The sequence below is a fragment of the Hippichthys cyanospilos genome, chromosome 2 (assembly GCF_059441005.1).
Source record: "Hippichthys cyanospilos isolate Australia breed blue-spotted pipefish chromosome 2, RoL_Hcya_1.0, whole genome shotgun sequence".
NCBI lineage: Eukaryota > Metazoa > Chordata > Actinopteri > Syngnathiformes > Syngnathidae > Hippichthys > Hippichthys cyanospilos.
Genome location: NC_142370.1, coordinates 34,983,045 through 35,005,468, shown reverse-complemented (window position 1 = coordinate 35,005,468; position 22,424 = coordinate 34,983,045). Strand labels below are relative to the sequence as shown.

The following is a 22,424-nucleotide window of genomic DNA, read 5'->3' as shown; positions in this document are numbered from 1 at the left end:
GGGAGCGGCTTTGAGGTCTACCTGCGAGGAGTCCGAAAAAAACGCAGAGGTGGCGACGGGAGTCATCCATCACAGATCCTCGAGGGGAGCCGCCGGAGCTAAAGCTGCGATCCGGCGCGATCCGTCAGCTGCTATTGCGGCAAGGGTGGGGGGTTCGGGGAGGGGGGGGGGGGTCGTTTTGGGTTCACGCAACTGCCGGGTACGCACACGCGTGCCGCTTTTCTGTTTTTTTTTAATCAAAGGCCTCCGCCCCCCCCGCGATTTGAATGCAAGCGTTTTGGGGTATAACACGCCCCGCCCGGCGTCCCCGCAGATGTTGAGCCACATCTGTCGATGCGTCCCAAGACGGATGGTTGCTCTGCATGCTTATTGATTGGGCGCGGGCCAGAGATATAAGTATCATTTGTCATTTCTGGAATGATTTGGAGTCCCAGTTAAAGCTCAGAGCGGGCCTTGAGGGGAGTGGGTGGCTTGTCGGCTGTCGGGGGTATTTTTGGACTTTGATGAATGACCGCGCGGCTTTTGTTTTCTACCGCGAGCGCCGCGGCCCTTTAAGCGCCGTTCGCTTTCAGCGCGCTCCAAGAAAAACAACGCGTGGGCTCGGAGCGCCGGCGTCCTGTCGTGCGGCCGGGTGGTCCCGGCGGAAGCGGCGGCGGGAGGCCGCGGGCTTTCCCACTTTGCGGGCCTGTGCGGGACGTCCGGGACGTCTCAATCTGAGGACTCGGACATCCAGAATGTTCTTTCTTTTACGCCAACATGAAATGCTGCTGAATCTCCGGTTTGTTTTGATTGATTTTCCCCATTGAAATGTAAATAATCCATCGCGAGATCCAATCGTGGCCTTTGTGAAACCTGTTTCACCGTACGGGCAATGCTGTATGCAAGATTTTCCGATTTTTAAGCGTCATTGAAGGCACCGTCCAAAGCTCACTGTTCTATCATCGCTTTAAAAGTTCCCGAATGGTAGATTCTTACTTGTCTTCGGTTTTCTCAAAGCTGACAGCGCGCCTTCAAGTCCCGTACGCCTTATACAGTGCATAAACCGTGAGATTTCATTTTTAGGGTACGAAAGAATAAAATACCTTCATCACCACGGAAATGCATCCATTTTTACCACTGCATTTGAGTTAGAAATGTTTCTACAAAGATATTTTTGATTAAATTGTAATCAAAAACATTCAATTAAATTGTTCTTGTTGATTTAAAAAGTTTCTGTATTTATTTTATAAAACCGTGCTTTGCTTTACAAAACCCCACATGCCTTGTCCCCATATAAATGACTTCAAAATTGGAGCGTTTATAGAAGATCAAAATTTCAAAAAGGGCCTTTTTGATAGTTTTTTTCTCTTTTAGGAGGTATTTTTTCCATTCTTCAAATACATGTAGGGTTCATATGATTGTATGTTCAAAAATGTGGATTTAGCGCAGCTCTATCTAGTGGATGCATACTGCAACTCCAGCCACTACTGTAGCTTCTATTCTATGCGCCTTATAATGCAGTGCGCCCTATACATGAAAAGCATTTAAATAGGCCATTCATTCATCCGCCTCGTAATCCGGATCGCCTTATAGTGCAGAAAATACTCATCAAAATACTCATCAATGATAAAAATAAGTGATTAAATGCTTTGGTATACAAAAGAATGTGAATTAAAATGGAATCTGCTTCATAATTTAGATTGTTTAATTCCTGTGCAGTATTTTGACTAATTTTGGGTCATTTTCTCAAACATCAATCTTGTTGTATTTTCGGTAAGCGATGGCTCACTCCCGCTAGTGTGAGAATGAAGTGATGTTGAACTTTGACATGTTGTCACCACCTGAGTGAAATTTCAGCTCCCTAGCGTCTTCTTCCAACGTTTTCCCTTTGATGTGAAATGCCTTTGATGAAAAGATCAAATCATATAAACGAATTTTATCGTAGAATTTTAAAAGTCGACAGAGTTAACATATATAACTATCAGTGTTATAAGAATACCGCGTACATGTAAAAATATGAGAAAGATCGGGTCAGAAATTGGCTACCGTGGCCACCCCGGTGCAAGCATGTCGCAAATCTTTAGAATGCGGCTGATGCTTTACGACCTGATGTGGCGTTTTAACTTTCAAGAGTAACTTCCCCGGATCCCTTGAGGATTTGATCTTGACCCATTTTGGACCTCAAGCCAGCAGTACAACTAGCTTCATTAACTTATGGATCATCTTTTAGAAGCGTTAATGATCAGCAGGAGCTCCGGTTGGCTAATGACTTGAAGAAGTTCATGACTTGGACTTGTCCAGCTCAAAAGGCGACGGAAAACTTGGGTTTGACTTAGGCGAGCAAACGAAAGTAAGCGGAAATAAATAAAAAAATAAATAAATGAAAGCAGGACGGCAAAGAGAAAGAAGTCGGACGTTTGAATGACACCTAATTATTTGCCTTGTCTATCAAAGTGTGTTTTGACGCAGGGATGCGATCAAACATGATCCCAACAACTTCAAGCCTTCAAACGGAAATGATTTTGGAGCAGACACACACACGCACACGCACACGCGCACGCTGACTCGATTGTATGGTCGCAGCTTCTCAACGCTCGATGGCCGTTGTCTATTCATTTTCATTCCGGCCTGCCAACCTGTCTGCTCACAACAGAAGAACCGAGCATTTTTGTTTTTTAACAGAGGTCTTCAAATTACTTGAGGCCTCGTTTCACCCCTTGAAGAAATTATAATAGGAATATCGTCCCCTCCTCCCCCCGATAAATATTTTCTATACATATTTCAGGCAGGACTAGCCAAGGATGCCCAAGATCTTATCGTTTTTTGTAGTTGATGGGTACCGGAACGCCCCTCCGCCGATAAGTGGAAAACCTCAAAGTAGAATCACGCCCCCAAATGAATGAATGTGGAAGTTAGTAGCAGAATTTTCTACACGAGAAAAGTATTTATATTTTATATATTTAAGACAAATATTACTGATATTAAAAAGCTTCAGCAAAAGCATTTCTGGAGACCACCATCTAAAAAATTGGACGGGGTCCGAAGATGACCACCCGTGGAAAAGTAACGAGGATGTTCGAACGAAGAAGAGCAACTCCGGCATTTGTATCCATACATTGAAATGGGAGGAGCTAGTTGGCGTTTCAAATAGTGATGATGAAAAGTCAAGCCGCTTTTCCTTTTCATTATACATCAAAGTCGGCCGGAAAAATGATCCACGCGGCCTTGTTCTTGACAACAAATCATTTATAACCAAAAGACATTTTGCATGCTTGTGAAAATCAGGTATGAAATGATCTTTTTTTTCTGGTTATGTGATTTTGATTTCTGCCAGCATACGGTACGTGTGCGCAATTTTCGTCAGCACCGCCGCAAGCTTCAAGGCACGAAGCCATATGCGCGCTCTTCCCTCGTGTCTTTTGAAGAACGGACGTTCAGACAAGACAGATGTTTAGGATTACTCTCAGCTCGTCGCTCCATTGTGCGCACGGAAAGGCAGCGTTGCCGCTCATCCCGGCTCCATCTCGCGCTGGCGACACACCGACGCCATCTTCCAGAAGATGGAGGCGACCCTCGCTTCTCGGGGGCGCCTCGGAGGTTTTAGGACAATGCATCAAACGCACAAACTTCTCAGGGCCGTTGCTTTTACAATTTGTAAAGCCTCCCTCCAACAAGAAGCCGATGCTTAAATCAGGGGTGTCGGAGAAGGAAAAATAGAAAGATGGAAGAGCCGTGTTACTTTAGCTAATTAAACACAGTAGAAACGGATCAATCAATCCAGTAATTACACATCGTCTACATCAGGTGCACAATGCTTCGATCGCAGCGGATCGCTTGACATTAATCCGTTCCACACTTTTGTAAGGCGTAATCGTCGCATGGCGGGCAATAGAAAGCTATGCTAATTAGCTAATGCGTGCAAAACCCCAAGTAAAAACCAACATTTGAAATACATATTCAAGATTAGTAACGAAATAGTATAGTAAGAACTACTTATATATAATCCACCTGTATATAAACATAAATAAAAAATATACAAAGGCAATTTTTTTTTTTTTTTTTTTTTACCTTTGGAGCGACGTGACTTGAGCTAGTTACGGCCATTATCCCGAGCGAGGGTAACGATGCGCGTGCCTTTGTCGCATTTTTTTACTATTTCTAGCTTTGTTTCCGTAGTAATCATCTTCTTACTTCTTCCTTTAACATCACTCGCAATCCCCATCGTATTCCACTTCGTAACGTGGAAAAAAACGTAAGCTAGGGACGCCAAAATGTAATAATATAAATATAATATATATAACTTTGAAATGAATTAACAATTTTCCATGTCAAGCCCTTTTTGTTACAACCCTATACTAATACTTTATTTACACTATATTTATATATTTACTTTATTAGTGCTTAATTATGACCGCCTACTTTATTATTGTGTCTATCGTGCGGAATGTACGTCCGCTTGAGATAATGAGCCGAATAAGAATATCACCGCGCGGTCTTCTTACGGTTTTGACAATAAAACTCCCGAATATGTAATAGGTGCAAGATGAATTTAAGAATTACTGCTTGACGCAAGGCCGTATTTAGGTTTGTGTCAAATACGGCCCTTTTTGCACCGTTAGCACGAGGGTTTCCCGAGGAAACAACAAAGCCTAAATGGCAGTGACAAACGGGTCAGATATTGTTCGGGGAGGAAGGGACACGGACGTTATCTTTGGGCACGGCACTTATCTCACGCGGCGGAAGCGTCTTCGGGCCGCCAACGCCGCATCTTTAATTACCGGCGATAAGGCGAAAGAGAGGGACGGGGGCGGCGCCGACGGAGGGGAGAGAAGGAGCCGCGTTCACTTTTTAATTAAGGCCCCGTAGTGTAAGTCGTCAATGTACATTATTGGAAGAATGAACGTCAATGCCGTAGCTTTTTCTCGCCCTCCTTTATCTCTGTCAATGATTCCCAGACATGATTTATGGTGGGTCTCCGTCTTTCAGGATCATCCATCAAGCGCCGCCTCTGCCGCAGCGCCGCCCGTTGTAAATCATTCTGAAAGCCTGTCACTCATTTCCATTAAGCCTTCCTCTGTCGCCCTCCCTTCCCCCTCCCCGGGTGCGTCAAACTACGGTACAGTCGCACCGGCTATCGGTTCCGCGCCGCCGCTTCGTCCGCCTACCTTCTTTTCGGGAAATTAACCACTCTCCCTCTCCCGTGCGCGCCTCGTGAATAAAGGACAATAGTGGGCCGCCGCCTCCTCCCTTAGCTTGCAAATGTCACGCAGGGAAAATATTGTTGCGCCGCTGACTTTTCCGCCGCCGATGTTTGAAGTGAGCTTGCATCGCCTCGACGGTCGAATTCAAAGATTGCCGACTCCTAAATGTGGAGATTAGGGCCCGCGCTAGATTCCGAAGGTGTGATAACCGTGAACAAAAATATTCGGTGTCTGTTACGACCTGGCATGGCACAGTGATCCGATAAGAACTGAAAGGAAACGGGAACGCTCAAAACCAATGAGACAACAAGGAGCACCTAGGCAAGACACAATTGGAACAGGGAGCTGATTGGACAATACAAAGGAAGCGGGTTAACCGGGACAGGTTGATACCATCACACGAACAAGGGAAACAGAAACATGAACTAACAAAGACACCAAAACACCAACCAAAATACCACCCAGAACATAACACTGTCTGGTATCACGATATTAAATTACAGCTCAATACAGTCGATTTTAGTTTTAAGCAAAACATTGAATATTTGGCAGCGTTTTTTCCATACAAGGCGCACCTAAAAGCCGTCTTTTCTGTCAATTTTCTCAAAAGCTGACAATGCGCCTTTTAATCCAGTGCGCCTTACACAGAACATAAATTGTGAGTTTATTTTGTGGGGACTAAAAAAACAAAAACGTAATCACCAATTTGACGTTGACACTAACATCGACAGCGATCCAATAAGAACTGAAGGGAAACAGGAAACTAAAAACGCTCAAAACCGATGAGACAACAAGGAGCACCTAGGCAAGACACAATTGGAACACGGAGCTGATCGGGCAATACAAGGGAAGCAGGTTAACCAGGACGGTACGTAAACTGTGAGTTTTCATTTCGTGGGGACAAAAAAACAAATGTAATCACCACGATCCACCGATCCAAAGACGAGATCCTCGCAAAGACGCAAAGCGGCGTCTCGCGTGGTCAAAGTGGCGCGAACGAGAGTCGTATTCAAATTAGCTCGCACTCGCAAGTTTTCAATTTGTAAACTCAACACGATCGGGTCCTCCTCAGACAAAAACAATTCAAACTGGGCGGCGTGGCGCGGTGGTAGAGCGGGTTCCATCCCCCGACCGTGGAGACCATGTCTAAGTGTCCTTGAGCAAGACGCCATCGCTCCTGATGCTGCGTCATCAGTAACTAAATGACTAGTTGGTGTAAAGCTCTTTCAGTACCTAAGGTGGAAAAGCGCTAGAGAAGTCAAAGTCCATTTACCGTTTACCAAACACAACCCAATTTCGAGTCGTACTCATAGCAACTGTCACACGCCTACCGCCGGAAGAAACAAGTTGATTAGCGTTTAGCATCCGTAATCTCGGGAGAGCGGTACGCCCTTGTTTTCGTATCCCCGTGAGATCTCCCGAAAGTCCTCCCGCGATGACTCTCTCCAAACAGCATCACCTTCAGATGAACCCAAAACAAGGAGCTGTCCTCCCTCTCCATCAAGGTCGGCCTCTGATGAATGCCATAGTGCAGCTGTGTGTATCCTATTAAAAACAATCTGCATGTCACTAACTCCTCCCGCCCGCTTTTTTTTTTTTTTTTACGAGGCTGCTGGATGCGCTCCAGCCGCAGCTTTTCTCCTACAAGCACTTTTAAGTTTTCAGCAAAGGGAGGCACTTTTTTAACATTCCCACTTCATTAATAGTAGATTGCCACTTTTTCCCTTCATTAAATACAACGAGGAGGCTGCGGATGGAAGGTACGGCGGCGAGAGCGGAGCGCCCGGGCCCGTTGCGGATGGCGTGTTGAAAAAGAGCCCCCTCTGTCAAATGATCATTTTTAAGTGGAGCTTTTGTCACCGCGCCGGTCCAAAGAGAAACAATTGAGCGCTTCCCCTCTTCCAAAACACGTCCTCCGTTCTTGGGGACTATTCTTACGGCGTGTTGATTGGAATGGAAAAAGAGGGGCGTTGAATGGGGGCTCGCCCGGAGCGCCGCGCCGCGCGGCCCATTGTATCGCAATGACAGTCGCGCCATTGAGCCAATTATTTCTCTTTGACAAAAGCTGCTGGAAAGGGAGGAGTCATAAGGAAAGAAACAAACAAAACGAAAATGACGAGCCCGCCAAAACTCAGGATTGCTTTTACTACTTGGAAATGAGGCCTTTATTTGCTTCAAGCTCAAGCCATTGAAGCCTTAATGCATTTATGTGATGCTCAAAACTGACATTTTTACTTGAGCATCATTTATGTATTTTCCCTCACCTGTTGTTCACAATGCATATCAATGACCAACAATATTTCCTTGTTTTTATTTTTCATTTACTGAAACTGGCTGGCAGATATATATATATACACCATATACATATATATATATATATATATATATATATATATATATATATATATATATATATATATATATATATATTGTATATGGGGAGAATGTGCTGGCGGCCAATCTTCTCCATTATAGTAAAGCAGCCAAAGGTTAAAAAGGCCAGACATTGATTCAAAATAAACTTTACCATGGCAAGTAATGCATGAAAATATACTGTAAAATACAAAATGAAAATATAGGACACATCTGTGCGTAAGACGCTTCCTTAATTTGAGGGTCAAATTCTGGCACCTTCTATGTTACTGTGTACAAGACGCACAAACACTTTGGCAACAATGTAAAAACTATACCAAAACAGAATAAATGCCATCGAACTAAACTCTTCAAATTGCAGGTTGGATTACGTGTGTCTCAAATTTCCCACATTGGGAGTGGTCAGTAAACGCAGCAACAGTGTAAACTTGATTGCGCTCCAAGCAGTTGTATTACCTTTTCCTCACGATGCAGTTCGGGCTAATTTCGCCATAAATACTCAAAGTTGCCCAACATCCGTGTTCCATTAAGTTTATTATTGTGTGTGTGTGTGTGCCAAAAGACCGCAAATGAGTCCAATGGAATACTGCGCACATGGCTTGCAACTCTTTATTGAATCAGCCAGAGAGATCATAACTTTGCCAAGATCCTCTCCGTTTCAGTAATATTCCTTTGCGTGAACAAGTATGGACTCGGACGTTGGTTCAGTCTGCTCACTTCTTCATTTAATAAAACAAGCTGTTGTTAGCTGCTACGGGAACTAGCCGCTAACAGCAACCTGACGTCCGCCCTCTCGCTTGTCCCGTTACGCTAATTATTGCAAGTAAGAATACGGCCGATGTAAAACTCTACATCTGTGCGCCAAAACTATACAAATTATTTCACGGACCCCCTGCAGTCTGCCGGTCCACGGACCCCACTCTGAGAAGCACCGAGCTACTATATCGAATCAAATTAAGCACAGCAAAATGTCTCAAATGAGAGGCAGACATGCTCACACACACACACGCACACACACACACACAAATCGTTTCCCAATTGCCAGCATGTTTTCGGAGTTCAGAGTGCCGCTATTCATCCCAATAAAGACAAGCGAATAAAGGAGGCAAATTTTGGGATGTGCCATCGCCTTAGCGCGAAAGCTCATCTGCCAGCGTTCACACAGAGAGTGAAAGGAGTCGGCGGGTTTCTCCGAGACAGAACAAAGGTCCGCTGTGTCGCCAGCTCCTTTAAACGCCTGCCCGCTCCCCTGGCGCCCGCATTCCTGACTGACACCCCGTCAGGGAAATTTGAAGGCGAGCAGGATGCTCTTTTATTAGCGCCGCCCTGTTTGCTGGAGCGCTCAGCTCCAATATGTCGCGCCGCGCCGCGCCGCGCCGCGCTTTTGGATAAGGGTGAACGAGGGGTAAACTGCCGCTCTGCGCGAAGGGAGCGTCGGACCTCATCGCATCGCCGCCCGGAGAGCCGTGTCGCCGGCGCCGACGGCCCGGTTAAGCCAACGGACTGGAACCGGGAGTCCGAGTGAGTGGATACCATTATATTAAAAAAAAAAAAAATCATCTGTAGTCTGAGTAATACAAACTGGAGCCTTTGAACCTCTGAACTTGTGAAGACAACCTATACCCTGGACAAAAAAGCCCCCCCCTCCCCGGGAAAAAAAAAAAAAAAACGATATTATTGCCGCATTCAAGAAAATACTAATACCCTTTTATGAGATCTATCAGAATTGTGCGTGTGGCGGGATTCGTCGCTGCAGATTGTATTATTTGAATACAGCCACTGTTTCTTGGCAAGCGAGACAAACGGCCTTTTTCCTTCCATTGTACGAAAAAATTATTATGTGTTCCCATCCCGGTTAGTGGGTGGGCGCGGAGGGGTTGGGGGCTTTCAGATGGGACAGAGACTGCAGAAGTTTAGGATAAAATCTCGCCTTCAATGCACGGGTTAGGGTCAGAAAGAAAAATAAATCATAATGCGTCCCAAGTATTACTCCGGGGGTCGGTTAAAATGCGGAAGCGGGCCCCTGCACTGAGCTATTAGCCGCAGGGTTCAAAGCATGAGAAAAAAGTTGCTGCTTATAGTCCGAAATTTACGGTACGGCATTCACTTTCGACTGAAGGTGCGTTCAATGACATGTTTAAATTCATAGAAATGCTCATTGGATGCACTAAACAGATCGGCCGCCCCAGGCTTGAGTTTGACACCGGCGGATTTTTCAAAGTGTAGTGTGCCTCCTGGTGGAAATTCATGGAAGCGCGGTGCAGTTCGGCAACATGTTATCACCGGCGCTTGCCGAGTTGATTCAAGCCGCCTGATGGCAAAAGGGCAATTGATGATTTTTGTTCATTTGTTTGTTTTAGCTTCTTGGCATGCATGAAGGATGAGGAGGACGGTCTTAAAGACAGCTCACGAGGAAAAAAAAAACCCAAGAATGTCAATGTATTTATTTATTCCTTTGGACTAAACATGATACACGTTTCTTCATAGAGCAAACATTCAATACTTGAAAATATCATCAATATTTAAGGCTTAATCAGATCGTGTTGAATGGAAAAAGAAACGGAGCTTTTAATACCGCCATATCGCGACGGCGTGATATTTTTGCCCGAGGTTACGGCACAGTCGGGATCTATTAATGGGCCCGTGCCTTGTGCTGACCGTTTTGTTTTTCTTTCCGGTTTGCAAATGGAGCTTGTAAAAACATTTCTTTGATGAATTGCCTTAATTACGGTGATCCTTTTTGGCTGAACGAAGAGCCAGATGGCCGGAGATGGTGTCGCATCCGCCATCCCGTCGTATTAATCTGGCGCCGGGTCCATCTGAGCGTCGTTTGTTGCGCATGCAATCTGTTGTCCTCTTTTGAGCCGCGAGTTTTCATGTGATTCTATTAGGGCATCAAATATTCAGGTTGAGGGCGTACGCCAACGAGGCATTTATCTGCATGAATAACTTGTGTGTAGCCGAGGACGTAATGCGCTTCAAGTAGCTTCTCCGTCATGCGTACGCAAGTCAACGTGGGCTTTTTCTTCACGCCCGCTCGCCGGCCTTTGTTTGCACGCGCTTTTTGGTGCTCTTGTTTTGGGATGATGATGGATGGATGGATGGATGTGGATAAAGATGGATGGATTAAGGAATGGATGTGGATAATGGATGGATGGGATTAAGGGATGGATGGATGGATGATGGATGGATAGATGCATGGAAGGATGGATGCATGTGGATAATGATGGATGGATTAAGGGATGGATGGATGAAGGAATGGATGTGGATAATGGATGGATGTGGATAAAGATGGATGGATTAAGGAATGGATGTGGATAATGGATGGATGGGATTAAGGGATGGATGGATGGATGATGGATGGATAGATGCATGGAAGGATGGATGGATGTGGATAATGATGGATGGATTAAGGGATGGATGGATGAATGAATGGATGTGGATAATGGATGGATGGGATTAATGGATGGATGGATGGATGGATGAATGGATGGATATGGATAATGAATGACTGGATAATGGATGGATGGATGGATGGATGATACAGATAATGACTGGATAATGGATGGATGGATGGATGGATATGGATAATGACTGGATAATGGATGAATGGATACGGATAATGACTGGATGGATGGATGGATATGGACAATGACTGGGTGGATGGATGGAGATGGCTAATGACTGGATGGATGGATGATGACATGACTAATGACAGGCTGGATGGATGGACTATTCCTTTGGCAACACAGTGATCGCTAAAAGCACTTTTGTGCATCAAAACTGGACTTACGGTATGTGGCTGACAGATCAATCGCACCCATACATTTGGCCTTGGTTTTTCGGGAAATAATCCCGTATTTGGGGAATTATAGCGTTTACGTTTTTTTTCCCTCCGTTCTTACGCATGAATTGAGTCCCCCCCCCCCAAATTGATAGCCGGCGCACGCCAGGCTCGCCCCCGAGGGCGTCGTCAGAGGCGCCCGACTCGAGACTTGCAAGCAAATGGTGGGTCAGAAGGGAGCTAATGACACGCTCCCGTTTTAAAGGCAAATCAAATAGTATTTCATCCCATGATGTCAATTAACCTCCAGACATATTTTGTCAGAAGCCCCAGCTCGCATGCGGCGGGGTGACGAGGAAAAGCATTCGCAGATTCGCAGATGGCTGCGGGGCTCGGAATTAACACTTTTTTTTTTTCCCTCTCCCCCGCCCTTTATTTTTGCGACCGCGTTCGGAATTAACTTCAGACGTCAGGCGTGTCATCAAGTCTGTCACGGGGATGTCTGACAGCGTCGGCGTTTGATCGCGACTCACAGGCGTCGTCAGATATCAAGATGTCAAATATTACACCTTGTGGCGGGTGCGCGCCGCCTTCTAATCATAGCTCACCGAGGACACGACTTTTATTTCGCTTGTTCTCCGCACAAAAACAGCGCCTCAACTTTGTTTACGATCCAACTTTTTTTCTTCCTCCTCGCGACTGACAACTCCATACTTATTTTAAGTGTTTTGAAATTGACACGCGCGGCATTAATTGCTACTTTGACGCCAGGGAGAGGGCGATAGTTAGAAGCGCGCCATTTTTCTCGGGCTTCGGCTGGCATAAATCTCAACGATGAAAATGTCACGAGGCAGGTTCATTTTGCAAAGAGGTTTTGATTGCCATGCGCATGTAATTGATTGTTGCAAGGACAGCGGGAAATGTGGAAATGTCATAACAGTCCTGCTTAGGTCGCTCCCGCCGCTAAGCAATCAATGAGAAGTAAAAAGAGATATCGATCGGCGGGGCGGCGAAAGCCAAGCCCGAGACAGCCTGGGAGCGTTCGCGGGCGGAGGGATGTGTGCGTGCGCGTGCGTGTGTGTGTGTTTGTTAGCTGAGCATGACTACAGTCATGCCGACGTGTGATTGTTACCTGTGAATTAACTAGATGCTCTTCTAGCTCTTCTGCAAAATTGAAATCCATGAAAGCATCGTTTTTAGGCTAATAGCATTTCTGTCATTTTGCAAGTTCATATCCTCAACGGTTCGGAAAACTGGCAAGCCAATCAGGATACACTTAACCCCCGTGGCATTACGTTAAAAATTATGGAATTTTTTTCCATCAAAGAATCAATGCGGGAAAAAAACACTAGGGAGCTGAAATTTCCTGCAGACGATGAAAACAAGTAACATTTACAAATGCAACCATTCTGACATTTCCATGTGATTGCAGCGGGGCGTGCGAGATTTGTGGAGCAAAAATGATCATTGTCCAAATTTTCCAGCATATAAATCCATGATAATTACGATTTTTGAAATGCATTTTATTAGGATTTTCTACATTGATTCTCCTGCGAGTTTTGCAATATTCCGTTGAGCGGTGGTCAAACTATGCCAGCACACAGATAATTCTTCATTTCACTTCAAGACAGTAGGTGGCGGTAGAGACAAGTTCATAGCTACGTCTTAAAGCGTCATCACAAACTACAAAGACCATTTGACAGGGGGTACATCACTGAAAAAAGTTGAGAACCACTCTTGTAGTCCATCATTCACTTGTGGGCGGAACTGTTGTTACGAGTAGCAGTTTTCCGAGGGGACCCATTTGATAGAAGGGACAGGTGTTGCTGCGTTGTTGGGAACTTTGTGTGGATGTCAAAATGCCTTGCTTTCAACTTCTTTATTTACTCCGCCTTCGACTGCTATTACTGATCCCTATAACGTTAGTTTTTTGTTATTAATTGCGGCGGTCGGTTTTAGAAGAACATCATAAAGGCGGCGCTGCGGTCAAGAGACGAGGTTTCACTGAACAAGCTTTCACTTCTCAAAGCGCAAAGCGCCATCAATATAGCGCTCTCACTATCTCCTGTTTCATCTATCAAATCAGTCCCTGTGGGAACCCAATATTCATAACAATAGTTCCCCCGCGGGTGAATTATTTTTACTCCTGGCACTAATTGTCCGATCGTGTGCTCACATTTTGGCCACCTCAGTATTTCTACAGTAAAAGGTTGTAGATAGTAAATGAAATGTTGCTGTTTACTTGGACGACTTGGAGTGCAAAATCTCTCCTCCTCAGCTCCGGAACCAAAACCTAAGTAAAAGACGTGGATAAGGTCAGCGTGTATTTTCTCTTGCATGGCCGGTGCAAAGATGGCGAATTGCTCCTGTCTCGTTCCTGTCGTCATAAGTGAACATCAAGCCTTTTCATCTGCACAGGTGGGGCCGATACGAGAAATACGAATGCTAAGAAATGCATCATTGAAGGAAAATAATACTTTGGGAGCATTTCGGGTGAGAAATCAACATTGGAACATTGTTAAAAGCTCCATACAGTTGACTTTTCATGTTACGGCCTCTTTAAGATATTGAAATTGCCAAAGGTAAAATTCCATCATTTATATGCGTATAATCAACGGTGGAAAGCTTCAAATAACATGATTTGTACATTTTAAAATCTTACGTTCTTCATTCACTCTGCCTGCGACTCCAATGACTGATCTCTCCACTGTTTGTTTTTTGGCGGGATTTCATTGAACAAACAAGTTTCACTTATCGGTTAGAAATCAAGCCACAAAAACCCCCTCATATTTCATAAGAAATTGAACATCCAATGCACCAAAGGGTAAAATTCCATCATTTATATATGTATATTTAACCGTGGTAAAATCTTACGGTGCACTCCAGTCCTGCAGGTGGCAGTAGTGTGACACCCGTGGTCGTTTGTCGCATATTTCCATAAGCATTTCAGGGATTTTCCCATTACTCTGCTAGCACGCAAAACATAACATAACATAACATAACATAACATAACATAACATAACGAAAACATAACATGCCTCGCGTGATGGATGCAGGCAGCGTTTTTACTATGAATTCAATGACGCGCTGACCTTTGCGCGGGTCAAACATTCCTCCGCGCCGGCGTGTCGAAACAGGAAATTCCTCAAACGATCGACGCGTCCTGAGAGCGGTCACCGGTCACAGGCAAGGCGCGTCGCGAACGCGGCACTAAACATTTGGTCGCGCGCCCCTCACGCCGACGGACTCGGACAACTCGCTGCCGGTGGGCGGATGTAACCGTAAAAGCACTTAGCCGCTTTCTGCGGACGTGAGGAAAAGAGCGCGTCGGCTGACAAACAGGCGGCGGCGGCGGCGGCGTCCGTAAATCTGGGCCTCACTATGCCAAGAGCCTGCTTTCACGGATAAAGGCTCTAAACACTTCAGCCGGCTGATTTAGGTCCGACACCTCTGCTTTTTTGACCTTTGCATATCTCCGTCTGAAGATGTAAATTTGCCTTGACACAGATTGGAGGCTTTAGCAGTGCTTTATGACATGCTAAATCTCCCGTAAGCCTTGCCAGGCTCTTTTATTTTGCAAGCTAGGTAGTCGGGTTGCCTCCTTGCTAGCCCGTGGTAGCGTTGGTTGAGAAACCGTTGAGCGGCTTTTGCTCTTTTTGCCCAGATATATTTTCCGCGTAAAAGGCAGCTGCCTTTTGCTAGCACGTAATGCTTAAATAGCATGCGAGTACTATTTTTAAAGCGGTGATTCGCAACCACTGTGTCGTGAGAGATGATCAGCGTGTCATGAAAAATGTCACTTGACTGATCTCGATCTGATTATTTATTTACCGGAAAGAATGTGTCTTTGTTCCTTTTATGCCGTGGGGGGGACTTTTGGCCCTGAAAATAGAATGACGTAAGAATCATGTTGAATTTTTTGACTGTAAATTGTTTAACGCAGCACAAACCAATCAAGCAAACTCCTACAAGCTGCCTTTACACCACACCTATTTTTCGTACCACCAGGCGCAAATAAAAACCGTTCATTTTCTCCAAAATCAACAACCTTCAAGCTAGCATCCGCTCGTGTGTGCACTGAGTCACAAAATCTGTAAAAATGTTAGCGCAACTTTGGTAAGCCTCCGTCCGCTTGACTGACTGTCAGACCGTTTCCCACTGACACAGAGACAAAAGGGAAGAAACAAGCACAGGACGTACGCTGGCAGCGGTAATCCAATCAGAGAATATTACCTTATATATACTGTACATATGCTGGCAGTGATACACCAATCACACCGTGTTACGTACGTTTTTTTGCCGACCGTATGTTGGAGCATGCGCCGTTCAACACGGTGCGCCCTATGTAAGGGCTAAGTACAAAAATACCGTTACCAAATACCCTTTTGGCAAAGTCAAAATGTGTTTTGCATATACCGTATGCTGCGGGCTGCCAAAATGTGGATGGCGGGCCGCAAATGGCCCCCAGGCTGTAGTTTTTGGAAACCAGCGATGTATTCAGTGCGTTTTTACCGACAGAACAATTCCAAGCTGTTCCTCAGCTCTTACTGTACAGATGTGTATCACTTTTAGTGATATTTTCTTGGGTGGTGTGCCACCAACATAAAACGCGTGCTTTGACGCTGTACCCAATAACGATGAGGGGAATTGCAAGTTTTTTAGGATTTATATATATAGAGTGTATATATAACATACACATACACACACACACACACACAGGGCTCCCCTTGCAAAAAAAAAAGCTTATCTCTAAAATACGGCCGTTGCTATCTGCCGGCGGGTAAATGCGCTTCTGGGGTTAATGACACCGCTGTTACCGTAGTTATACAGCATTTGATTTCACGTGAAAACACCAACGGTCTCTTGCCCTTGAATCTCAATTTATATTAAAGCCCGTCGGAAGAAATGTGAGTTTGAAACGGCAAGTGAAAGGCAAGTGTGGGACATTCCGTCAAGGCCCGCCCGAAGGTTAATTGGCGCCTCTGGAAGTTTGCTACTCGGGGCATCTGATAGAAGCGCGTACAAGAGCGGGAAGGCCAGTTGTTAATCTCCCCCGGTTCCTCCCAGCGCCATCGGACGGACCTTCGTATTAAAAGCGACATCACAGCAAGCGGCGAGACCCCTCTGCCCAGCGATTTTCCTGAAAAGGGGTGCAGTCCAAGTGAATTTTGGAATTTAGAAGGAGCGCGGATGTTCATTTTCCCTCAAGCCTAAAAAACACTAATAGCTCCACTTTGACGTTTGTTCTCGCCGGTTGTCAGGGCCGCCGCTCTCTATATATAAGAGTCTAAATAAAATATAACGCCGCGCTCCCTCGGCATCCGGGGTGTTTTAGAGGCCATCGCCGATGTCTTTCGGCCAATCAAAACGCCGCGCTCACGGCGGATCAAGGTCGCGGCGCATCGGGGGCCCTGCCGCCTTCTCTATATTTGTTTAAAAAGACCAAAGCCCGTCTCTGTCTCCCGTCCATTAGCCGGCAAGCGACTCACCTCCGAGCTTTCTCTGGAGGCGCTTGTGAAATATTGATTGGAAAAGGGAAAAAGTTTGATTTTCAGAAAGCATAGAGCGAAGGCATTCGGCCGGCGCGGGACCGAGAGGAAATATTAACCGCGCGAAAGGCGTAAGTGCACCCGGACGCGGCTCTTATGTGCCATTCATTTTTTAAGTGGGAGCGCATCTCCTGTTGGAGAAAATACTTGCAGTTTAGTAGAACAAGCCCCCCCTTTATTTTGCAATTCTCCTTTATTTAGCGTTTGCTTTCTTAACCTGCGTCCAAACTTTCCATTATACTGACGAGGCGGCGCCGCTTGTATAACACTGGACCGAAGGTCAACCGAGTCGGCTGGCGGTTCGCCGCGACTTCAAATCGCTCATCGTTCCCCCTTTCATCGGAACCTGAGCCACACGGAAATTGCTAATGTACAAATATAAATGCTAGAAATAAACATGGCGTCAACCTGGTCATTTCGTCAAAGGAGCGTGACAAAATAAAAGGGGGCGCGTTCTACCAAACTGCTCCAAGTATTTTCCCCAACGCGCCCAAAATGCGCATTTTCCATCTCCTTCGTTTCCTCATCTTCGAGGAAAACGTCGTCGACGGCCATTTTCCCCCTCCGTTGCCGAGTCAGACTTCTTTTAATTGCGTGACAGGACGCGTGCCAATTAGTAATAGTGTTGTTTCATTATCGGTTAATGAAAGCAATAACATTTGCGCGCTACGAGTTGGGAGAAGGAACAGGTGAATAATGAAAGATGTAATTACTGTTTATGAGGCTGTCGGGGGGCGATATAAAGACCTGACAGATTGCCCGTAATCTCTCCAAAGTTGTTATTTATGTACACTTTCATTGCTCTTCATCATCGCTCACATTTGCAACATCATTCTGTTTCGCCGTCAGCAAAATCCGTTTCCCGATGTCGAATTGCTCGCAAACCATCTGCTGAAGTCATGTCTCCCCGTCGCCTTCTAATTTGTCGCCCGGGCATGTCGCGACGTCAGTACGTCAAATTTTGCCGTTGGAGGCGGCGGCGGCTTGCGTTCTGGCCGCATTCGGCGGCCTCCTTAATCACTGCGGAATAGCTCATTTGCAATAACGCTTAACAGGCCTCGGAAGAATCAATTTGCTTTTGTCGCTCGGTCGCCAACGACTGTTGTAAACACATCAAGTTGAGGCCAGAAAAGCCTCGGACGCAGCGCTGAGTCGATGGACCGTCGTGAATCACGGGCTGCGGCGCTCTGTTACTGAACTGTTGTTGAGATCATATTCTCAAATTCTTTTTGCCAGCATACAGAAACCGCACGCCGCATGTTGCCACACGAGCTGTCTACAACGTCTACAAACACGAAACCGACGTCAATCATTTCTAAGCGTCTTCCCTTTGTCGTTTTAGTGTACATGCCCGATGATGAAGACGCCGCTCTTCACGAGCCCATCGTGGAGGAAGATGGAGACAACGAGGAAGAGGAATTCTCCGAGAAAACCGGCCCAAAAGCGGCCGAGGAGCGCGAGACGGACAACAAGAGCACCAACAGTTACAGCGACCACAACTCTCCCTCCAGTCTTCTGTCCAACCAAGAGGCGGAGCTGGAGTCGCACCTCAGCGACGCCTGCGACAGGCTGTCCGACTTCAAAAACTCTTCGCCGCGGGAGGGCCGGGCAGAGGAAGAGGGCTGGAAACGCAAGGAGGAGACGGGCAACAGCTTGCAGAAAATGAGGGCCGCCTATGCAAACTTTCTTTCAGATTCTTACTGGACAGGAGTGGGGACAGAATTGAAATTGGGCAAAAGCAGCAGCAGGGCCAACTGCGACAGCACCGACGGAAGCTCCAAGAGCGAGTTCGACTGGCACCAGGACGCTCTGTCGAAGACCCTGCAGCAGACGGTTTGCCCCAAGCCGACCTCCAAACCCAACCTCTTCAGCTCGGTCCACCTGTACCGGCAAAGCAGCAAACCGTGCGGTTCGGTCTTCACGGGCGCCAGCCGCTTCCGCTGCAAGGACTGCAGCGCCGCTTACGACACCCTGGTGGAGCTGACGGTCCACATGAACAAGAGCGGTCACTATCAGGACAACAACCTCAGCAAACAGAGCGGCGACTCTTCCGCCTCGTCCTCAAAGTCCAAGAAACGCAGTTTGCAGGATCTGGAAGGGAAGGAGGATGCGCAGAAGGTTCTGAAGTGCATGTTCTGCGGCCACTCGTTTGACTCGCTCCAGGATCTGAGCGTCCACATGATCAAAACGAAGCATTACCAAAAAGTGCCTTTGAAAGAGCCCATACCAGTAATCACACCCAAACTACTGCCACCAGCAAAGAAGCGCGTCTTTGAAACGACCAGGCCCTGCTCCCCTGACTCTACCACAGGTGCGCCCGCCTTGGGCGACGCCCAACGCGCCGGTTCGCTCTCCAACAGTAATCGGTACGGCTATCAGAACGGCGCCAGTTACACGTGGCAGTTTGAGACGTGCAAGTCTCAGATTTTGAAATGCATGGAGTGCGGAAGCTCCCACGACACTTTGCAGCAACTAACCACACACATGATGGTGACCGGCCATTTCATCAAGGTTACCAACTCCGCCTCCAAGAAGGGTAAACAGTTAGCCCTCGACCCCCTGGCCATGGAGAAAATCCAGGGCTTATCCGAGCCGGCAGCCGGTGAAGCCGACGGGGAAAAGCCGTCTCCTGAGAACCTTTCCCCAGCGAGCGGCGAGAGGGACGGCCGAGGGGAGCGCGCCTCCGACAAGACGGAAGAAACGGAAAACGCAAAAGACGACGAGAAAGACAGCGAAGCTCGTAAGACGGGCAACGGGGAATTTAAGTACCCCTATCTTCGGGAGGAAGACCTGGAGCAGGACTCTGGCGGCGGGGGGGACATTCTGAAATCCTTAGCCAACACAGTGGCCTCGGCCATCAATAAGGCTCAAACGGGAACGCCCAGCTGGAGCGCCTACCCGAGCATTCACGCCGCCTATCAGATCTCCGGTATCATCAAAAGCGGCGCCGTCACGGCTGCGTCGCCCCCCGCTCAGCTGAAGCCGACGTTCAACCAAAAGCTGAAGGCGCTCGCCCCGAAGGGAAAGTACCACGGCGCCGCGGGCCTCGAGAGTCCTCGGGGGACGACGCCTAAAAACTCACACGTCAAACAAGAAACGATTGCGATTTGCGACGAGAGGGAAAGTCAAAGCGCGACGCTTGATCTGATGGAAACGGATGACAGCGATTGTCAGGACGATTCCTCCTTCTCTTCAAAGCCCGACGCCGACTGCGGGAATGACGCGAGAGAGCCGATCAAAGGAAAGTCGAGCCCGGACTTTTTTGACAGGGGCAAGACTCCGAGCCCTTCCGTCGGCGCCGCGGAGCCTCTCAAAGACGCTCTGGATATCCTCGCTGTTAACCCTCTTAGCGCTCTGCAGTCGGTTCTGAACAATCATTTGGGCAAAGCCAACAAGCCCAACAACTCGCGAGCAGACCAGCTATCGTCTCATATCCGGTCCATCTTCAATAACGCTTACGACAAGCCCGCAACTGCGCCCAATAACCCCTCGAGGAATAAGCCGAGAAAAACGTTTCTTTTTGCGACGGACGACCAACCCATAGACCTGACCAAATCCAAACACGGCGAGCCGAGGTCTTCGCCGCAGCCACAGCAGCTGCGGCAGCCCGCCGCCCCGACGCCGCAGAAATACGCTCTGTCCGACATCGCCGACATGGTGAAAGTTCTTCCCAAAGCTACCACGCCCAAACCGCCCGTAGCGTCCAGGGTCCCGGCCATGAAACTGGAATCGGACGTCCGGCGCTTCGAGGACGTGTCGGCCGAGGTCTACTCGGTCCACAAGCGCAAAGGCCGGCAGTCCAACTGGAATCCTCGCCATCTCCTCATCTTGCAAGCTCAGTTCGCCTCCAGCCTCTTCCTCACCTCGGAGGGGAAGTACCTTCTCTCGGACCTCGGCCCTCAGGAGCGCATGCACATCTCCAAGTTCACGGGACTCTCCATGACCACCATAAGCCATTGGTTAGCAAACGTCAAGTACCAGTTGCGGAAAACGGGAGGCACCAAATTCCTGAAGAACATGGACACGGGTCACCCGGTCTTCTACTGCAACGACTGCGCCTCGCAGTTCAGGTCGCCCAGCGGCTTCATTTCCCACCTGGAATCCCACCTGGGCTTCCAAATCAAAGACATGTGCAAGATGCCCGCCGAGCATCGGATCAAAGCGGACGAGGCGGAGCTCCCGAAGGTCCTCGCCGTCCGAGCCTCGGAAACCCCGGCGCCGGAGGAGGACGGCGACTCCAAGTTCAAATGTAAGCTGTGCTGCCGGACATTCGCCAGCAATCACGCCGTCAAGCTCCACTTGAGTAAAACTCACAGCAAATCCCCCGACAACCATTCGCAGTACGTGGAGATGGACAAAGAATAGTTTTTGTCGTCCTCCTTTTTTCAGATGAAGCAACACTGTTCTCCTTTGAACACACGGGTCGGACACGTTCAACTGTTTTCCCCGGTTGGCGTCGTGTAGTACTGTAGCGGGTTTCGACGGAGCCGCTTCGAAAAGGTCACCTTTGCGCCCCGCGCCCATGCATCGCACCGGTAACCGATTTGATTACTGCTTGAAGAAACGTAAATGCTGATGTTTGCATGCGTAGCCGCGGCTACCACTACTATTTATTATTTGTACGATATGCCGAGTTTCAATTGTGTTTGAGGATCCGCGGGAGGAAAAGCTGGCCGGTTTATTTTGCGACTTTTGGGATAGGGAACATCCGGATTCGTGCGCGGCGGGCAGCCGGCCCCGCCCGCGCCGAACCGCACGGTCTATTTCTATCCAAAGCTGTTTTGCGTGCCATCGTGGAAGCGAGTGAGAAAGAAAGGAGGGAATAGCACTTTAATCATCGATCTGGATTGTGTACGAGTCCCAAAAGTGGCCCAAGCGTTTCAAAGGCAAAACTCTTTCACGTGTAAATGATGTTCAAAAGAAACACGGGCCGCAAGACAAATGATACCTGTGATCCCTGCACCTTTTTTACATCTTCAAATAAAGAGGTAACATTTGAGAACAGCCTGCGCTGTATTTTATTCATTTCCAATCACCGACGATGTGGCGTAGCATATAGGCAGGCGTCCGACTTGCTTCCGATCACACGCTGTGCAAGCGGGTGTCTCCGTGCTGGAATTTGGATCTTTGATACCTTCAGCGGTTATCACAGGAGACAGTGGCGGCACGTTAATAGCCTAACACCCCCCCCCCCCCATTACAAGATAAATATAACGTGCTATGACATGACAGCAAAGAAGAGAAATATTCTATTTTGGATATATTTGTTTTTTTACCCGACTTTAAAAATAACTCCATTAACTGTCACCTCTCTGTCTGCTGTGTGGTAAAATCGATAATGTAGAAAATTGTATACCGTATTTCTCCCTGTACAAGCAGGTTTTTTTTTTTTTCATCATTTTCAAACCCCCATCTTGGGGGGGTCGACTTAGAACCGCATAACTCAAAACGGACCAATTTTTTCCACCCCTCAATTTGAAAAACATTTAGTATACATATATACATTCTGTATATATATATGAATGGCCCTCAGAGGAA

At 47.3% G+C, this 22,424-nt stretch overlaps 1 protein-coding gene across 1 annotated transcript in view; it reads left to right on the top strand.

Moving 5' to 3' along the window:
• tshz2 (teashirt zinc finger homeobox 2) overlaps positions 1 to 21,890 on the top strand; it is a 42,446-nt gene extending 20,556 nt beyond the window's left edge. Inside the window, exon 2 of the mRNA XM_088408716.1 lies at positions 18,229 to 21,890. Within this exon, the coding sequence (XP_088264842.1) occupies positions 18,229 to 21,251 (3,023 nt within the window). The 3' untranslated portion in view covers positions 21,252 to 21,890. The remainder of the gene's footprint in view (positions 1 to 18,228) is intronic.
• The last annotated feature ends 534 nt before the right edge of the window (positions 21,891 to 22,424 follow it).